General features: G+C 49.0%; 1 protein-coding gene across 2 annotated transcripts in view; it reads left to right on the top strand.

The window, feature by feature from the left end:
* The window catches only part of HCN4 (hyperpolarization activated cyclic nucleotide gated potassium channel 4), a 106,798-nt gene that overhangs the window by 21,596 nt on the left and 66,495 nt on the right, over positions 1 to 18,707 (top strand). For both annotated transcript variants that reach the window (XR_004359219.1, XM_032699816.1), the window contains exon 2: positions 7,928 to 8,351. Coding sequence is in view for 1 of the 2 variants with exons in the window: in XM_032699816.1 (XP_032555707.1) it covers positions 7,928 to 8,351 (424 nt within the window). In the remaining variant the exon portion in view is untranslated. The remainder of the gene's footprint in view (positions 1 to 7,927; positions 8,352 to 18,707) is intronic.

Here is an 18,707-nt window from a genome sequence, read left to right as displayed (position 1 = left end):
TATACTTGGAGTGCTGTTTTCCTGTCATCAGCTTCCCTGTCAACAGCTTCCCAATCCGAGGGAAAGTGAAATGCACTTACAAGGAGGGGTGTCAGCAGCTCTTTGGGATAAGGTTCCGGTGGTTTTTTCACATGCTTGAACAATACTTTTCGTACTGTGGTTTTGGTCCATGACTGGTGCACTTCAGCACAAAGACAATGCAAGGTGCTTGGGTCTTCTGAGGCAGAAAACCAGGAAACACAAGGAAGTTGTTCCAGCAAAGGTCAGGACTGTCCAACTTGGCTGATTCACAAAGCCTGTTTCAGACTGGCAAGATGGGGGCCAGAGAAATGTCTGTGTCTTGGTAAATGTAGGTTTGGTGAAGGACAGTCACCACCAGCTTCTTGGTGATTCCTCTATCAGCTCCCATGGGCAGTGCTGAGTGTCCCAGCTGAGTGTCCCAGCTCTGCAGGAGAGCCCCGGAGGTCCTGGCATGTGGCTTGTTCTCCCTGCAGAGCCCACACAAGGTGAAGGCATTGCCATTTTTCCTTAGCTAACACCTGATGGAAAAGGCAGCTGAGCACAGGGCACTGAGCTGTTTCCTGGTTCAGGCAAACACACTCCTTGGTACATTGCCCTCGATATAAGGTCTACTTTGCTAGTCCTCAATGCTTCTGAATTCTCATTGTAAAATCTCTCACATAGAATCATAGAATAATTTGGGTTGGAAGGGACCTTTAAAGGTCATCCTGCCCAGCCCCCTGCCATGGGCAGGGACACCTTCCACCAGACCAGGTTGCTCCAAGCCCCATCCAGCCTGGCCTTGGACACTTCCTGGGATGGGGCAGCCACAGCTTCTCTGGGCAACCTGTGCCAGGGCCTCACCACCCTCACAGGGAAGAATTCCTTCCCAGTATCCCATCTAATCCTGTCCTCTGTCAGAGTAAAGCCATTCTCCCTTGTCCTGTCACTCTAGGCCCTTGTAAATAGTCTCCCTCCTTCTTTCTTGTCAGCTCCCTTCAGGTACTGGAAGGCCACAATTAGGTCACTCCAGAGCCTTCTCTTCTCCAGGCTGAGCAATCCCAATTCTCTCAGCCTTTCCTCATGTCAGAGCTGCTCCATTCCTCTGATCATCTTGGGGCCTCCTCTGGTCTCAATCCAGCAGCTCCACCTCCTTGTGCTGTTGGACCCCAGAGCTGGAGGCAGCTCTGCAGGGGGGTCTGACCTGAGGGGGCAGAGGGCAGAATCCCCTCTCCCCTGCTGCCCCTGCTGTGGGATCAGCCCAGGACAGGGTGGTTTCTGGTCCCTGCACATGTGGCTGGGATGTGTCCAGATTCTCATCCACCAACACCCCCAAATCCTCCTCAGGGCTGCTCTCAATCCATTCCTCCCCCAGCCTGGATTTGTGCTTGGAGTTGCCCCTACCCAGAGGCAGCGCCAGCACTCGGGCTTGTTGGATTTCATGAGGGTCACACGGACACACCTCTCCAGCCTGTCCAGCTCTCTCTGGATGTCCCACAGATCTCCATCTCTCCAGGATGCCCAACAGCAGAGTGGCTGCAGTGTAGGTGCTCTCAGAGAACCGATAATTTAGGCCAGCTCAGATGGCTGTAATGCCCTGTGTTCTGTGAGTTAAAGAAAGGGCAGCGTTCACAGTGCACTCTGTTATAATTGCTTAAATGCATCAGTGCCTCAAACGTGTTGTTTGCAAATTGTCAGCTATTATAGCTGGAATAAAAATATTGCTAAGTAACATGTGTATTTATATTTTTACAACGGAAAAGAAAGGAAATTTTCCCTCTGCTGCTACTGATCAAATTACAGATTATAACATGACTGGAAACCTTTTCTGAGTATAGGCGAGCTTGTTTTCTGGGTGGTAGTTCTACCTCTGAATAAGTTACTTCAATCTTTAGTACCTCATAGTTTATCTGTAATATCAGATGATAATGCCTTCCTAATTATATCTGTTGGGATTTAATTAATGTTTGAACATTACTTTGAAAAATGCAGGGTGTTGATTATTGTTTAATAATGTAGTGTTACTTTAAAAATTAATGATAGAGAAGCAATAAAAAGGCTACCTTGCTTGGACTGCAAATGCCATTTCCAAGTATTACATAAGCAATAGGTTTCTTAATTTTCCACTTACCGATACCCATGTAATTATATTTTAAGGTAATAATATGAGCATATGTTCTAAACTTGAAACATGGTTCGGAATTCGGCACTGCTCAGAGGAGATTAGGTGAGCAATTATGTAGATTGAAGATAATCTAAGTCCAAGGCTAAGTACAGACCTTGGAAAATATCTTGCCTGGGGTGGAACTGACAGCTGAACTCAATGAAAATGCTGTCAGAGACAGCGCAGGAGTTTTAAGCGATCCCGATGCAAAGTGCTCCCAGGGACACGCCGTGTTTGTACTGTGAGATATCCCCAGTCAGGCACCCGCTTATGTAAACCCTTCAAACCCTCCCCGCCCCACAGGCCTTGTGCTCCTTGACAGGGGTGAATCACGGGCAGACTCATCCCAGTAACCCCCATCCCAGTAACCATCCCAGTAACACCCATCCCAGTAACCCCCGTCCCTCTGACTGGTTCAGCCGCGGCACCGCGGCGGCCTCACCATCCCAGTCCAGAGGGGAATGAGTGGTGCCAGCTCCAGCCCTGCCTTCCCAGGCCCCGGGAGGAGGCAGCTGGAGCATCGGTGGATGCAGGCGACCTGGGGACAGCCCTGTCCCTCGCCCCAGCCCCGCGGGATCTCCACCCTGCCGTGTGTTTGCACAGCAGGGCGTTCAGTGGGAGCCCTGGACCCGGGGCTGGAGGAGGAGCAGCCGGCGCTGCCGAAGCAGGCGTCCAGGGAATCCTGGAGGAGGCTGGGGCACGGCAGAGCTCTTCTCCTCCTGCTGTCCTAACGCACAGCTAATCCCTAATGCTCTCAGGAGGTTTATTCAGCATGGCAGAGGACGAATACTATTTGCATAGACCGGTCAGAAGGAATTAAAACTGTTTGTCTTTTCCTTTAGCCGGTCTTTTCCCATTACAGAGCGTTCAGAATATTTTTGTAAGTCATTTGACTGTCTCTTTGGTGGCTGTTCATGGCAAAGAGGTTTCCAAGCACACAGGTGTTTGAGTAACTCCCTATAAATAAATGAATTCTACTCACAAATGAATTCCTGGATTCAGTAGCTGGTTAAGTGTCCCTTAGTGTGTTTAGGAGCAGTGAATCACCGTGTTCCTCCCATTATCTCAGCGATAAAGCAAAGTTTGTAACTCTCAGGCAGAAATACGCCTACTCCTGTCTGGGAGAAGCAATGCTTCCAAAGACAGGGAAGGATTTTTTCCTGCTTTTTCTCTTTCCCTCTCCTCTATGTTCAGATTCCTCTGTGAATGGCTGCTTTCTGGAGTAAACTTTCCTCTCACTGTGGCTCCAGCCACCCTGGCATGTGCTAATATGCTCTTTACGAAAGATGATTTCTATTTCCAGCCCCACTTGCAGTGCTGGGAATTACAGGGCGACCTCCTTTCTGTCAGGATAGTTGGTGGTGAGCACAGCAGTGTCTAATTCAACTGCAATCAAGAGCGGGGGAAGGGAGCTGCTGCTCCGGGGAAAAGGGCAGGTTTTCAGCAGCTCTTTAAAGGAATTAAGGAGCAATTCCTCCCCGTCGAAGCAGAGGATGGAGATTCCATGTGGGACTCAGTAGGTGGCAGTCTGTTTCTGGAGAGAGCACCGAGCCTTGGGAGAGCAACTGGATTTGTGTTTGGTTTTGGTTTGAACCAGATCTGTTCATTGAAGAGCTGTTCTTGTAAGGTTAGCAAGGTTGGCCACGGCGTCTGAGCTAAATTCCACTGCTGGGGAGAGTATCCTGGCTCCCTGGCATTTCCAGTTAGGTGCATTTTTATTTTTGCTTCCTTTTGAGGCAGTGCCTCGCTTCAACCCAGAGTTGGCTGCCTTTCAGCAGGAGCTGGAAACATCCAAAAAGCATTGTTAATTTAGAGGTGAGGTTGCTCAAGTCTATTTTCTCCTGACAGTACAAACACTACAGGGCCAGAACAGAAGGTGAGGCCACAAATGTGCCCCACTCCAGGGCAGGGTTTGAGTGCTGTTCTGACCAGAGGTGCTGACTGGGCTCACCTCTATCCTCTGAGATCCATTGCTTCCTCTCCAGTTCCTCACAGCCTTTCCTGAGCTCCTGCACTGTAACTGGTCGCACTGCACCATGGAATAGTTTTGAAAAATCAAGGTTTATTTAATTTTACAATTACTCCCAAAAGCAATATTCCTGGCCTGCTGTTACAGTATGCGCTAGACGGAACAGAAAGATGATCTGATGTTCAAAATGCACAAATTAATACCTACAAAGTGTACAGACTGTCAGATCAGCTGAGCGACACCAGCAGTGCTTAAGGAGCGTATATTCTTGAAGTGTCTCTGCCACACTAATTCTCAGACGCATTCTGTTTAAATAATATATTAGGAATTAAAAGATCGGGGGTAGCAGTGCATGTTAAAATGTGATTTTCAGATCCAAGAAGCGTGCAGAGAGTAGGATGTAGTATAAGAACGAAGTGTGTTTGAACAAGACATCTGGTTTATATAGTGCTGGCTGTTCCCTGTGCTGTGAGCTGTTCAGTTGCACTGAGTCAACTATAATAAAACAATACATTCATATTTATTAATTTTTTATGTAGGCTTTTGAAAACAGGAAGAGAAGTGAGAAGAACACAGGATATCAAGGAAGATGCCCAAGAGATGCATCTCTGTTAAGCTCTTTTGCAAACCATATGAATAGCTTCAGATCTGGTTAGACTCAACAATCAAATACAAGTCCTAACCCTTATTTAGCCTCAGACTTCCGTGGACAAATCCCATGCTCTTAATTTTGCCATGTGGCTTCTCTATCTGCAAGACAGGGATAATAACTCCATCTGCCTCTCATGGGTGCAGCGGAGCCAATTTCATCACTGTCAGCTCCGTGGAATCCCTGGGTGAAAGGAACAACAGAAATACAGAAAATATGGGTTATTAATAGCTGGTGCTTGCCCTTACATACATCACATGCACCGTTAGTCTTTGTGGCCAATAATTTACAGGGAGTGAAAAGATGTTCCTGAGAGTAAACACAACATGACACATGGATGGTATTAGACCTCTGAGGTGGTGTGGTCCCCAGGAGTCTAATTCAGTCTAAATCCAGGGATGCCACCCTGAGCAGATCCTACTTCATACATGGGTAAGATGGAAATGTGCAGGAACTGTGCAGATCTTAATAGTCAAATTTAAACTTCTAGGTTTATATTGTAAAGGTGGGTTCTGGAATTGGTGTGCAGACCAGATTCCTGGTGGTTTCCAGCTTTTTCTGCCTCCTTCTTAGAGCCCAAAGGTTACATCCTCCTTGACACCTTGGATACCCTTCTGTTAGCAGGGATGCCCTGGGTACAAAATTTACCTTCTGTAGTTTGTAAGTGGTGGCCCTGGAGCTCAGAACTGAGGGGAGCCTGTGGCAGTAATCTCAGGTCACTGGTACCCCCTTGAGGAGAGCTGGGGTGTAAGAAACACATGGCCATGAATTTCAGCACTTCACCTCTCTTGCCCACATTGCAGACCATGACTCTCCATGGGCAGGTCAGCAGTACCAGCAGACTGGGAGAGAAGAGCCTGTGGGAAGGGAGTTTGAGGAGCTTAGAACGGGAAGAGTGAGAAATGCTGGAAATCAGGATGCAGGACAGCTGATTGAGAGAAGCCAGGGCAGCAGGATGTGCCCCAGTCAGGCAGAAAGCATTTCACTGGGCTTGTGTGTTTGGAAAACGTCTTCCTTTAACTAGGAGCCATCCTGCCACTGCTGTCAGTGTCCCCAGGTGTCACTAAGTATGGAAATCACCACCCAGCATAAAAGGAAGAGGCACAAAATCCAAAGATCTCTGAAGAAAGCCACTTTCTGCAAGCCTGGCCATGCCTGGTTCATGCCATTAATTTGAAACTTGGGAAAACTCATTTTCTTTGTGCATATCTCCTCCTTTATCCCCGAGGGCACATTAAAGATGGCTGGGAGGTTATTTATTTTCAGTAATAATGCACACACTGCTTCCAGACTTCCTGCCATTGTGCGATTATCGAGATTAATTGCCCGGGAAAGCTGCAGCATCATCTCGGGCCCTTAATAAGGAAGATCACAACATGGATTTATATTAATGCATATTGCTGTGTGACACGGCCTTGCTCTTAGAGCCACACGGACAAATCTCGGTGCCGGGTGCTACCAGCACCACTGTACCTCCAGACTGAGGGAAGGGTTGCATGTTCCCTTCCCTGCAGGGCCATGGCACCTTGAGAGCAAGGAAGAGGGAGTTGATGACATTTTTAGAAACCTCGTTAGTGAATAACTTTGCTTATTCTGAAATCAGTTCCCATCAGCCTCTGCTGAGTGATTCTGAGAATTGCTGGTGTGCTGCTGGTGACCCTGTTTGTACAGGTGCAATAGCTGGAATCTTAAGTATGCTTTTAGGTGCTTTAAAGTGTTGTGTTCTTACCAGGAAGAGAGACTCTGTACGGAGAAGGCTTTTAAGGCATATTCTGCCCTTTTAGTTTTCCTGCTGAGAGTTTAACAAACCAGTGTTGTTGCCTTGCTATAGAGATCCTGTTGTGCAGCAGCTCAGTCTGGTCCAAGGCTCAGGTTTTAAATGAACAACCATTAACAAAGGTAGAGCTTGAGGAGCTTTAAAACAAATCCAGTTCTCCTAAAACATTTCAGTGATTTGGACTGTAATGTGTCAGGCAGAGGAGCAGCATGTGCGTGTCCTTCAGCAAACTCAACACTTTCCTCTGTTAAATCGCTGTAAATCCAGAGTCACTCCAGTGCCATCACTGCTGTTAGTTGTTCATTTACTGTGACAAGTTAGTTGTGGTATCTCACAATATTACAGTGGCTGCCCCATAGAATACAAAGTGGAGCTGATGAAATCTTGGCAATGGGAGTCCACAGTACATTGGCATCTCTACATGTGAAACATTTGGAGGGGACTGGAGCACCACTGTGTTGGGCAGTGAGGCTCCTCAACAAACTGACGCCCAGGAAAGGTTTTAGTCCTCACTCTGGCTGAGCTGTGACCACATTATCTGACTGTGTATCTTTTACACCAATACCCGTGGAAAAATCTTTAAAAAAATCCCAAACAAATAAATTAGGGATTATACTCAGACTGTGTGTACCTTCAAAACAAAAAGGGATGTTATTGTAAGGTCCACTGGATAATATTGACTTGCCACTGAGGTGAAGATAAGCTTCTTGGAGACTGTGCTTCATGGAACAGCAGTTAAATGTTGTTGTTACTTTCCTTAGAAATGAAATAGATATTTCCAGGCACGTGACTCCGAGCTTTATTGATTACTTCTGTACAACACAGGAGTCTATAGAGTGTGGACTAAGTCCTGAAGTCCAGGCTCCATGTAAGCTTGGCTCAGCAGGAAATCTGAACTGAGCCCTGTAGATGACAGCCCGGTCTCCAGTTCCATCCTGATCCCAATGCTATCAGTGCTGGCTGCTTCTAAAGAAGGATCAGCTTGATGATTTTGACCCCAAATGGCTTTACTGACATACAAACTGAGGCCTTCCAAATTCTCTCCTTACCCAACAGTTGCTGTAATAAGTGCAGGTTTGTCAGTCTCTTCTGGGGCAGCTCCCAAGTCCCAGTGAAAGTTTCCAAGTGGGCATGGCCAGCCGTGCACTGAGTTCCCTCAATCCTTTCTGAACCCTCAAAGCCAGAGGATGAGTGTTCCTGTGATATTAATTACTTAATTAGCAGCTTGTGCCCTCTGTGCACCAGGCAGAGCAGCAGTGAAGGGAGTGACTGACAGCAGAGATGTATTAGTTCATTAGTTCGGTTGACCCGGGCTCCCTGATCTCCCGCTCTATGGCTGATCTCACATGTCTCTGTCTTGCTGTCCAGGTTTTACTGGGATTTGACCATGCTGCTCCTGATGGTAGGGAACCTGATCATCATCCCTGTGGGCATCACTTTCTTCAAGGATGAAAACACTACCCCATGGATTGTCTTCAATGTGGTTTCGGACACGTTCTTCCTCATCGACCTTGTCCTCAACTTCCGAACAGGCATCGTGGTGGAGGACAACACCGAGATCATCCTGGACCCACAGAGGATCAAGATGAAGTACCTCAAGAGCTGGTTTGTGGTGGATTTTATCTCCTCCATCCCCGTGGACTATATCTTCCTGATCGTGGAGACCCGCATTGACTCGGAGGTGTACAAGACGGCCCGGGCCCTGCGCATCGTGCGCTTCACCAAGATCCTGAGCCTGCTCCGGCTGCTGAGGCTCTCCCGGCTCATCCGCTACATCCACCAGTGGGAGGAGGTGAGCACAGCCTCTAGGGCACTGACTTCTAAATCTTCCCTTGCAAAAGTGCTTGCTTTGAATACCCACTCCCCTCCTTTATGCCATTGCTAAACAGTTGTGGCTGGGGCCTAGTGCTTTGTTTTTCGCAGGTTCCCAAGAGGGCCTTCTGCATCTTGTTACTTAGGCACTTGAGACTGTGCTGTCGGCTGGAGGATCATCACTGAGATGATGTGTGGAGATGTTGTGTGGGCTGGGAGGAGAGCAGGACCCCTTGCAGGAAGTGTGTAGTGATAGAGCTGCCTGTGAGCAGAGCAGTTACCCAGACAGCGAGGGCTTGCCCTCCCAGAGCCCCAAAAGGGCCAGAAACAGCTCAGAGGAAAGGTCTAGAGACAGCTGATTTGCAGGACCTGTGGCATCTGTTTACCATCTGCTTCTTCTATGTGCTTATCTCTTGAATAAAGAGAGAAGCATGGTGATGTATTATAACCTTGCTGTCTAAATTCTGTGACACTCTCTTAAGGGGAAGAGGAAGAAAGAACAATCTGCAGACAAATAGAGTCTGTTTAAAGACATAAAGGTCCAGTGCAAGCCAGATCCCTACTACCACCCCTGGACCCTGTGTTGTTCCCAGGGGAGCTCCAGGATGCAGGGTGAGTTGTCAGGCATAACGTGAGTGAAGGTGCAACCTTTCAAGTACCTTGAAAATTAGTTATTTTTTCCTGTCTCCGTGCTCTCCAAAGCAGAGAGAAAGCTCCCTGCGTCTTTCTCCACACCTCAGGAGCATATTTTCCGGACAAGGAAAGCTGGTCAAGGCAATTTCATCTTCCTCCCCATACTTTCTCTTCTGCTTTGGAGCAGAGCCTGATGCAGAGCATGATCTAATGCGGAGCGTGCTCCTGGGAACGTGAAGGGAAAGCAGCCATGCAAGTCATGGCTGGATTGCACCGAGCTGTCAGAACGCTAATTTATGGCAGAGCTGAACCGACCCCTCCTCCAGCGTGGCAGACTCAGGGAGAGCACTGGGGCATACTTTACAAATCTCAGGCTTCACCTTTGTGGTGTTGTAGTTTGTGAGTGCCTCACTCAGAGCAGAGCGTAACGCCTTGCTGAGGTCTGGGGTGACATTGTGCAAGGTGCTGCGAGGGTGCTGAGGGAGAGACAGCCACAAGAATTCCCTACGAGGTTCATTTGCTTTGTAGCACAGGCAGGAAGTGCACAGAGAGGTGGAGATGAAAAAAGCAGGAGTGTCCTTCCCAGTGTGACTCAAGAGGCTGGAGGCTGAGAGCAGTGGAATAGCTGCAGGTCTGTTATCCTGTCCCATGGCTGCATTGCTTCTTTGTCCTCCACTCTGAGAGCACTCAGGAAAGGCAAGTTGGTGGCTTAGGCTGTTGTTAAAGTAGTTCCTTCACAGTGATTTACAGGTACCCACAGCAGTGCAGAGCTCTCTGCTTGCTTGTCTCTGCTCCTTGACTTCCTTTCCACAAGGTGGTTGAAGAGGATTTAAGTATATTTGCTTTTGATTGTACTGAATTTGTTTTAAGAAATTATGAAATGAAAGCAAATCAGTGCTTTTCCCTCTCTTGCTCCTCATAGTTTGACTGAGCAGCCATTTCTAGTTTGATTCTCAAACCCAATTTGTGGGATGTTGCTCCCTCCTGCTGCTGTCATGGGTGCTGGGGCAGCACAGCCGGGTGCTCTCCAGACCCCCCCGAGGAACAGGCTCCCTGGAGCGATGCAGTGCTGCCTGTGGAAGGGCCAGATGGTGCTGGGTTGCAGTTTGGGACTGCAATGCAGACTCTGTTATGCACTGCAGAGCCTGCCAGACCAAACACGATAGTCTTTTTGTCAAACAGGGCTCAACCCAAGCAGCAGTTTCCTGGAGAGAGTTTAATACTGGGAGGTTTCCCACCCTCTCACATGGGGGAGGGAAGCAGAGGAAGGGGTGATCCCTCACCATTGGTGCAGTGCCTGCTACAAAGCAACGGGGAGACAGGGAAGAGAAGTGCTGCTTCATCTTTGCGTGGGAGTTGTGCTCCCTGGAACCACACTGACAGTCCTTTCTTCCTCTCACTCTGAAGTGCCTACAGATGATCTGTGTCTGAAAGTCCACATTAATCTTTCCTCACTGCACCGATCAGTGGTGATCTGGAAGTGTTCATTCCTGCAGGACGGAGCAGTGTCAGACTAGACCTCCTCAGGGTGTATATGAGGGGCAGGTTGCTGTGCAGAGTTAAAGAAGCAGAAGGACTCTTGGGAGAGGGAGTGACTGAAGGCCTGTTCTCCTGTGGTCCCCCCACTGTCCCACTCTGCGTCTCATCATCTAGGTAGTATCCTTCTCTCTTAGGCTCTTTGCATATGACCAGATAAGCTAAAAAGGAGATGTGAGTAGGGCACACTGGTCCTCTGGAGGGGAGGGTGTGTGTGGACCAGAGGAGTGTGTGTAGGGCAGTGAGGCAGAGTTAACACAGGTGGGTGGACCAGTCACTGAGGGAGGGTGGGGTGTTGTGTCTGGGCAGAGCCTGCACATCTCACTCCCCTGCACATCCCACTCCCCTGCTGGGGCAGTGCCTTCTGACAGAGGGATTGCTGCTGCCTCGCTCATAACTAGTGCTGGGACTGAGTCCTGTGTGAGGAGCAGAGGAGGACTCGGCACACTCAGAGTGTTCTCTCCTTACTCAGCCTCCCAGAACATTACAGCTGTGCATTAGTGGGACTGGGAGTGAGTACAGGGATAAGTGGTCACTTCCTGAGTTCTCAGTGAGCCTCTCCGTGCCTTTCCCTGCAATTGTCCATGTTCTGCATGAATTTATCACTCCCCCTGCAGTGAGGGGAGAGCAGCCTCGGCGAGGGCTGCAGTGCTGTAAAGCAGCCAGGCTCTCATCAGTTCCAGATCAATGCCAGGCAGGAGTCCGTGGGATCCAGAGCCAGGGGTTTGAAGTGCCTGCTCCGTTGTGGCTCAGAGCAGACTGCTCTGACATCCACCCCCAGATCTCAGAGAAGTGCTGTGGGGACTTCAGCTGGGCAAACAACCTGAAGAGAAAAGGAAACTAAAAAGGAAGAAAAACAACCTAATGCACTCGTGTTCACTGGAGTACGAAAATAAGCTTAATTCCAAATGTAGCAGTTTCATTTGCATTATGCATTTTGCATGAGTGGCCCCACGAATGAATTTACCAGTAGGGCAGAATATAAATAGAGTCTTTTTGAAGTGTCTGCCGTGTCTCCCCTGCAGTAGGAAGCTTGATTGCTGTGTAGGCAGGTGTACACGGACTGGCTGGAGCCTCGCTTGCCTCAATACCAGATCACAAACTCCAGTGTCTGGGAGCTCCCAAGGCCAGCAGCAGAGGTGCAGGAGGGCTGGCACAGTGGGATTGTGAAGCTGTCCTGCCAGGGCAGACCAAACAGGGCTGCTCCAGCCGTGCCGTGTCCCTGCCCAGGGCAACTCTCGTCACCTCGGCCTTGGAACCGCTCCAGCAGCTCTTGGGGTGCCCAGGTTGGTCCATGGCTCTTGGCCCTGTGGACATGGAGGTACATTGTCCCAGGGTCAGGGAGTTCCACTGCTGGGCTGAGAAACCGTTCGGAGGAGGCAGATTCCAAACATGAACATCCTACAAACCTTACCCCAAGGTCACCTGGCAGAAAGAAAGGAGGCACAAACACCATGTAACCCATGGGCTCAATCAAAACAAACCATCCTGGGCAGTGTTAGACAAAAAAAACCTCTGTAGGTTTTCATAAGCAAAAGGGATTGTATATGATTTTTTCCCTAAGAGCAGTTTGCTGAGCTTTCCCTGTTTTATGCACAGCATCTACCCCCGTGTTTGGTGCCAGGATGCAGCAACCTATATTTAAGATCAGACTATTTTGACTTAGGAACAAGGAACATTTATTGGAACAACAGTAAAATCCTGCTCCTGTAAATTGGTTTCCAAATAGCACACAGGCTAAGATAACCAAAATATTTTGATTTCAGACCCTATGGGAGCGATTATGATGAGGAGGAAAGGAACTATCTGGTTTTGATATATATCACAATGATAAGATTATCATAAATGAGGATTTTTTCAGATTGTAGGTTTTGGGTATTGCAGCTGAAACCTGAAGAAAAGGACAATTTGATGATTTTCAAATTATTATGTCATTGAAAATTTGCAAACTTGCCTGAGTGTCGTTGTTTTATTCCCCAGGGTTTCCATATTACAGAGAAGCTTTACTTTAGCTTTAGAAGCTTTAGAACGGAGGAAATGCATCTTCTCAGGTGCCAGTAACAACTTCCCAGTAAAAACTCGGCACAGATTGCATCATCTGAAAGATGATGTCACTTTTAAGAAGACTCAGATATTCAGAAAATTGATTCAAAGGCTGGAGGGCCTGTGTGGAAGGACTAGGAGGGAGCTTCCGTAGGCCAGGAGGACATGGCTCCCAACTGATTTTCATTTTGATTTGCTGATTCCCTTAGTTTCTTCTGACCTATTTGTAGCCTTTCTTAAATTAAATTAAATTAACATGGCTAGTGGCCTGGGGGATGTGATGTTAGGCCAAATCCTTAAGTGGTTCCTGGGAGGGGAGGAGCCGGGCAGAATGATTGTTCCCGAGCGGCACAGCAGGGTCCCGTTCCACGGGCACTTCAGAATAGCTGAACAGATTTTTTATCGATATGATTTGCAATTCTGTCACGTTAAATAGCAAGGCAGACCCAGGAGAGTAACTCATTACAACCTCTGACCACCCTTGAGGAAAATCAGACTCCACAAACACTGGTAATGTGGCCAGGAGGGGCGAATGGGCTGGGTTTTGTCCTAAATTTGCATTACCTCATTTCTGAAGGCAGCTTTATCAGGCATTGGTCTTAATGTCCTTACAGGAGCTTATTAGAACCATAATGCCAGTTACAATAATAAGTTTTCATTCTCACTGCACAAAGTGACCCAAAATTTGAAGCATCTTTTCCTCTCAGAGAGAATCCTGCACTGAAATCAATGGCGAAAACCCTCTTGTTGACATTTTAGTAGAAGGTTGTTCAAGATTTTTTACCACAGCCTTTTACATCGAGCCGTTTTCACTTCTGCAGCACAACATCCTTGTGGAGGGAGAGCAGACAACAGGAGGAGACAGATGTTCTCCATTCCTGTACATGACATTTTCCCTCTCCTGCCCGTGGGCATCCAGGGATCCGTCCCCTGCCCTGTGCCACGTTACCTGTCGGGAGAAAGAACAGTTTGTTTGGGGAAGTTGGTCTTTAGCAGGAAGTTCTACTGCTCTAATGCAAATTCAGCTTCCCACCTGGGCCCTGGGAATACAGTTTCAAAGAGAATATCATCAAAAATGGGTTCTAATGAATTATAAGGAGCCAGGCAAATATTTGAATAGCTGTGCAGCCACAGAGTTTGCCATAAAAAGGAAAAAGCCTTTTATTTTTTTTACAGTCACCTTCTGGCAGTGCTTAATGTGTCTTCTGTCAACAGCAGGGTATGATCAGGGAATACATGGCTTGGGGGCTTGGGATTAGGGCACAGAGCCATTTGTCTCTAGGTCAGTAGTTCAGATCCAGCTTGTAGCAAGTGAAAGTCATTTGCTGTTTCAGGGATGTGTTTTCTCTGATCTGTTCTTACCAGACAGGTGCCTGTTTGACAAAATCAGCTGGGACTGGCCCTGGGGAGCCTCAGGCTCCCTGTGGCAGGAGCAAGGTGGTTAAATTTCCCCCCATCTGAAGTGAAGTCCCCCCTGACCAGGGTGTGAGGAACATTAATAAAAGGGTCCTGCCTGTGCCCAGGTTCTGGTTCTCAGGGTCACAGGGTCCCTCAGTCTGTGCCTTCATGCTGGGATGGAATTGTGAAGGGTTTCTAAAGAGCCAGGCTGGTCTCCTAATGATCTCTAATCACTGTGAGAGCTGGTTGCTGCTCCAGTGCTTCATTTTCCTCTTCCCTCAGCCTCCTCCCGGCCTCCTCCGTACGTGTCCCTTCCCTGGACACAGTGTAGGTTTCCCTTTCTCTTGGGGAGCTCACGTCTCCCTGTTCCTCTGCCAGCACCAGCTGCCTGCAGCTCAATGCCCATGTCGTGCCAGCTGCCTCTCATTTTCCTTCAGGCCATTGTTTCTGGAGGGGGGGTCTGGCAGGCTTTGTTATTGCTGTTGTGTTGCAATAACAGAGGGTCCTCAAAGGAGAAGTGCTGGAGTCTGGCAGGAGGATTCCTCCTGCCAGTGTCATTTTCCAAGATTTAATACCATGGAGCTTTATTGATGGGGTTTGCTCCAGCTGCAGTGCTGCAGGACCCTGGGTCCAGCCTGTAGTGTGACTGTCACATGGGGACTGGGGAAGTGTGACCTACAGCAGAGTCACAGGATGGGTCAGGCTGGAAGGGACCACAGATCTGGTCCCATCCTCCTGCTCAGGCAGAGTCATTGCAGGGCACACGGCACAGGATTGAGTCCAAACAGGTCTGGAATATCTCCAGTGGGGAGACTCCACACCCTCTCTGGACAATCTGTTCAGTGCTCAGTCACTGCACAGCAAAGAGGTTCTTCCTCATGTTCAGGTGGAATTTCCTGGGCACCAGTTCCTGCCCCTTCCTTTTGTCCCATTGCTGGGCCCCCCTGAGCAGATCCTGGTCCATGCTGTGGCCCCTCCCTGCAGGCATTGAGAGACATGGATGACCCCTTTTGGTGTCTCCTCTGGAGGCTGAACAGCCCCAGCTCCCTCAGCCTTTCCTTGTGAGGGAGATGCTCCAGTCCCTTCATCATCTCCATGGCCTCCACTGGCCCCACTCCAGGAGCTCCGTGTCCCTCCCATCCCGAGGAGCCCAGAGCTGGAAACAGCTCTGCAGATGTGCCTCCCCAGGGCAGCAGAGGGGCAGCAGGTATGGTAGCAGGAAGAGGGATCTTGTCAACCCTGTATTCTGATGGCAAAGTGTAAGGAAACTTCTGGGAGCCTTCTAAATCACATCAAAATCCTGGGAGCTCAGGAACCAGCAGTGGCAGTGCCCAGTTCCCTTGAATGCATAGGAACAGATTTACACCTCCTTAGGACTGTGCTTCATAGAAGGAGCACTGTGATGGCCAGCCTGGAAGGGGCACCCTCTGGAGCTGGCACTGAGCACCTCAGGCTGTGTGTGAGCTCAAACCAGCCCACACAGCCTTGTCCAGCATATCACAGGGTGTATGTGAGGCACATACAGATAGTGCTGATGCAGCTTTTGAACCATCCAGAGGGAGATCCTGTAACCATTTGGGTTGCTGATGCACTGCCAGATGTGGGTTTGTCCCTCAGCGGTGTGGGAGTCGTGCTCTGCCAGCCTCACCCCACACTGTAAGGCCAGTTTGTCTGAGGCACATTAGCCTTGGCAAGTGGTTGCACATTAATCGCTCCTCTCGTTGAAGCTTCTTCCAGGAAGGCGCTATTGATTGCATTCATATCAAGTGGAAAACTTTAATGAGACAGCTGAAGGGAACAGCATTTCCTCGCCTCACTTCTTGTATTCAGCAAGACTGGGCTGGAAAGGAACGTGCCAAATGTGTAAGTTGTGTGAATGAGGCAGAAACTTGGCCCAAATAGGACCATGTTAAAAAATCATCTTGGTTGGTGGAGGAGGAAGAAAAGGGGATTCTGGAGCGTGGCAGCGTGGAGTTGCTTCTTGCCAAGAGAGATTGAAGTCAGTTCTTTCATCTCCCCACAGAGCATCCTCATGGGCTCTGAGCCAGTGACTGGGCAGGGGGAAGTGCCACATGGGGACCCAAATAGCTCCTCCTGCTGGGGTTGGAGTGAGAGCAAATCTCTGCCAGCAGGGAGACAAAAATACCCCACTCACTGGTGTCATTAAGAGGCTGGAGTCTGGAAAAGGATCTGTATCTGGCCAGCTGTTTAGATGTGGAGCTGCTGGGCACTCTGAGGCTCACTGACACCACGGGGGTGGGACTGACCCAGTCCGTTTTATTCTCGTGAGTGGATAGAGCTGGAGGGAGGGAGCATCCAATGGTCAATACCCCTCACACCTCACTGTCTGCAGGCACAACCCCCCTGGCAGGGGCTGTGCTGGGGAGCTCCAGCAGAGCCCGGGCCCCTCTCCAGCCCCGGCTGGCTGGGATGGAGGGCAGCACTCAGACCTCAGCACCACCAGGTGATGCTGCGGGCTGAGGAAGGGATGTGTTGCCACGAATGAGGCAGCCAAAGGCAAGCTCCTGGCTTTCCAAGTGCTGTGTGCTGGGGAAGGGGACAGGGCAGTGTCAGCCCTGCAGAAAGGTCAGGGGCTGCACGAGGGCTCAGCTGGCTGGGGAAGGAAGGAGTGCTCTTCCACAAGGCAGCAAAGCCTGAGGCCAAGCTTTGGCTCTGAGCAGTTCTTGCTTCCACTCCAGAGAAGAAGTTGCCAGCCACAGTGCCAGACTCTGCAACACACGGTGTGTTGGAAAACATTTGGTTTTCACCCTCTTTCCTTCTTGCCAGAAAAATGCTAATGGATGTAAAACAGCCTCACTCTCCCCACTAGTTTGAGGTGAAAGGAAGAAAAAGTCTTTCTCGGGAAGGACAAGCTTCACTCCTGAGCCAGGCACAGAGAGGTGTGTGAAGGTTTAATGGGCAGGAGCCGTATTGATGAAGTTATTTTCTGAGCACTGCTGTGAAAAGAGCTGTTTTGAAGACAGTTTCAGGACATGCAATTATCCAGTTTGCCAGCTTAATGCATTCAACTTAACCTCATTTTTATGAAGCAGAAATCAATGTGGTAACTTTTTCAGAGCTGAGATGACATTTTATTCTTGCTTTTCTCATAAGGATGCATATTTTTAAGCTTCCTTTTCTACTTTAACTCCCCCCTCTCCCAGTTTTGATTAAGCAGGAATACCCCAAGGGCGAGGGAAAAGAGTGAGGCAATTTCCACATTCCCAGAGTCACATTAGAATGGAAGATAATTCTGAAATCTCTTTGCAATGCATGGCAAAATTTTCCATCTTGGAAAAGGACCTGGAAGTGCATCTAGAACTTCAGTACAAGAACCTTTTTATTCATTTCATTCAAGCACTACTTCACCAGGGAGGGATTCTAAAGGTGCTGATCTTCACCCCAGTTTTTCATTCCAAGGAATGTGTGGCCCCTGTTTTCTGCTATTCCAGCGTCTGTCACCTTCTCTACTCCAACATGGTTAGGGATATTTTGGGAACTATTCCTGCCTTGTGTCTTCTCCCCTTCCTAAGCCAGAAGTCCTGCAGAACAGCAGCTGCCAGAGCTGTGAGCTGGATAATGCCTGTCCAGAAGTTCCCCAACAAGACTGTGCCATAAAATTTAAGAGAGTGAGGTAATGGCCCTTCTTTTCCTTAACGTGCCTCCCTTCCTACCCCAGCAATTCCTGACATGGGTTGCACCACACAGAGCATTTTAGTCTAGTGACACACTCAAAATCCTCACAGGCAAGGGCACATCTCCATGTACAGAGGGAAAGGGAGATGAAGGCTGCGGAGTTTGGTTAATTTAAACAGAAAACTATTTTCCCTGAGAAAGTTGAGTGGCAGTGGTGGCCTTGTGTACCTTGGCAGAGCCCTGCAGCAGGCAGGTCCCTGCTGAACTGGTGATGGTATCTTTGCCTTTTGCTCATCCACTATTTATGAGGGAAGCCAGGAATTAGGAAGGGCCCGATCAGGGGGAACGATCAGGGGGAACATTCTGCCTTTTGTGACAGCTGGGAAAAGAAAAGGAGAGATGTGATCTGATAACAGAAACCACCATAATTCTTCTTCCAGCTTCCTCTGGGCTCGGGATGAGTCACATGCCAGTAGTCCCACAATGTTCCTTGCCATAAATGAAGGCAATAGTGTAGTCACCTCACAACTCTCAAACAGCTGCAGTTCATTCACACTCCTGAGGTGCCACCAGGCCTGGGATCTGCTCTGACACAAACCCTGAGCAATCCCACTGAGGTATGACATGAACATGCAGTTCTCTGTAGAGTGCCCTTGGGCAGGTCCTGTCCCCAGGGCTGGGGGACACTGCTCCTACTCTTCTCTGGAAGCAGAGTCCTGCCCCAGTGTAGGACATATATATCTTGATCTTAGCTCACCCCAGTGTCTCCTTATTCTGTAATGTATCCAACATCCTCTCCCTTGACCTGTTGACTTGGGGTCACCAAGGTAGATGAGCATAGTGAGGATGGTGTATCATGGTTATTCTCTATCTGTGATTCCTGGGCCTTAGGAGACAAGAGAAACTTGAGGAGTGCGTTTCTCCGGTTTGGATCCAGCCAGGATGGACCATCCAGAAAGGATAATGGTCTGTGCAGTGTGTAAATGGATTTGGAACAGGAGGAGACTGGTCTGAGGGGAATTCTTGAGGTAAGGAGTGAGTCATGTGTGGGCCAGGAGCTGAAGATGGGAGAAGTGACTTGGTGCAGCTC

The sequence above is a fragment of the Chiroxiphia lanceolata genome, chromosome 12 (genome assembly GCF_009829145.1).
Source record: "Chiroxiphia lanceolata isolate bChiLan1 chromosome 12, bChiLan1.pri, whole genome shotgun sequence".
Lineage (NCBI taxonomy): Eukaryota > Metazoa > Chordata > Aves > Passeriformes > Pipridae > Chiroxiphia > Chiroxiphia lanceolata.
The sequence above is the reverse complement of the archived record's forward strand: the minus strand, read 5'-3'. Positions and strand labels throughout refer to the sequence as shown.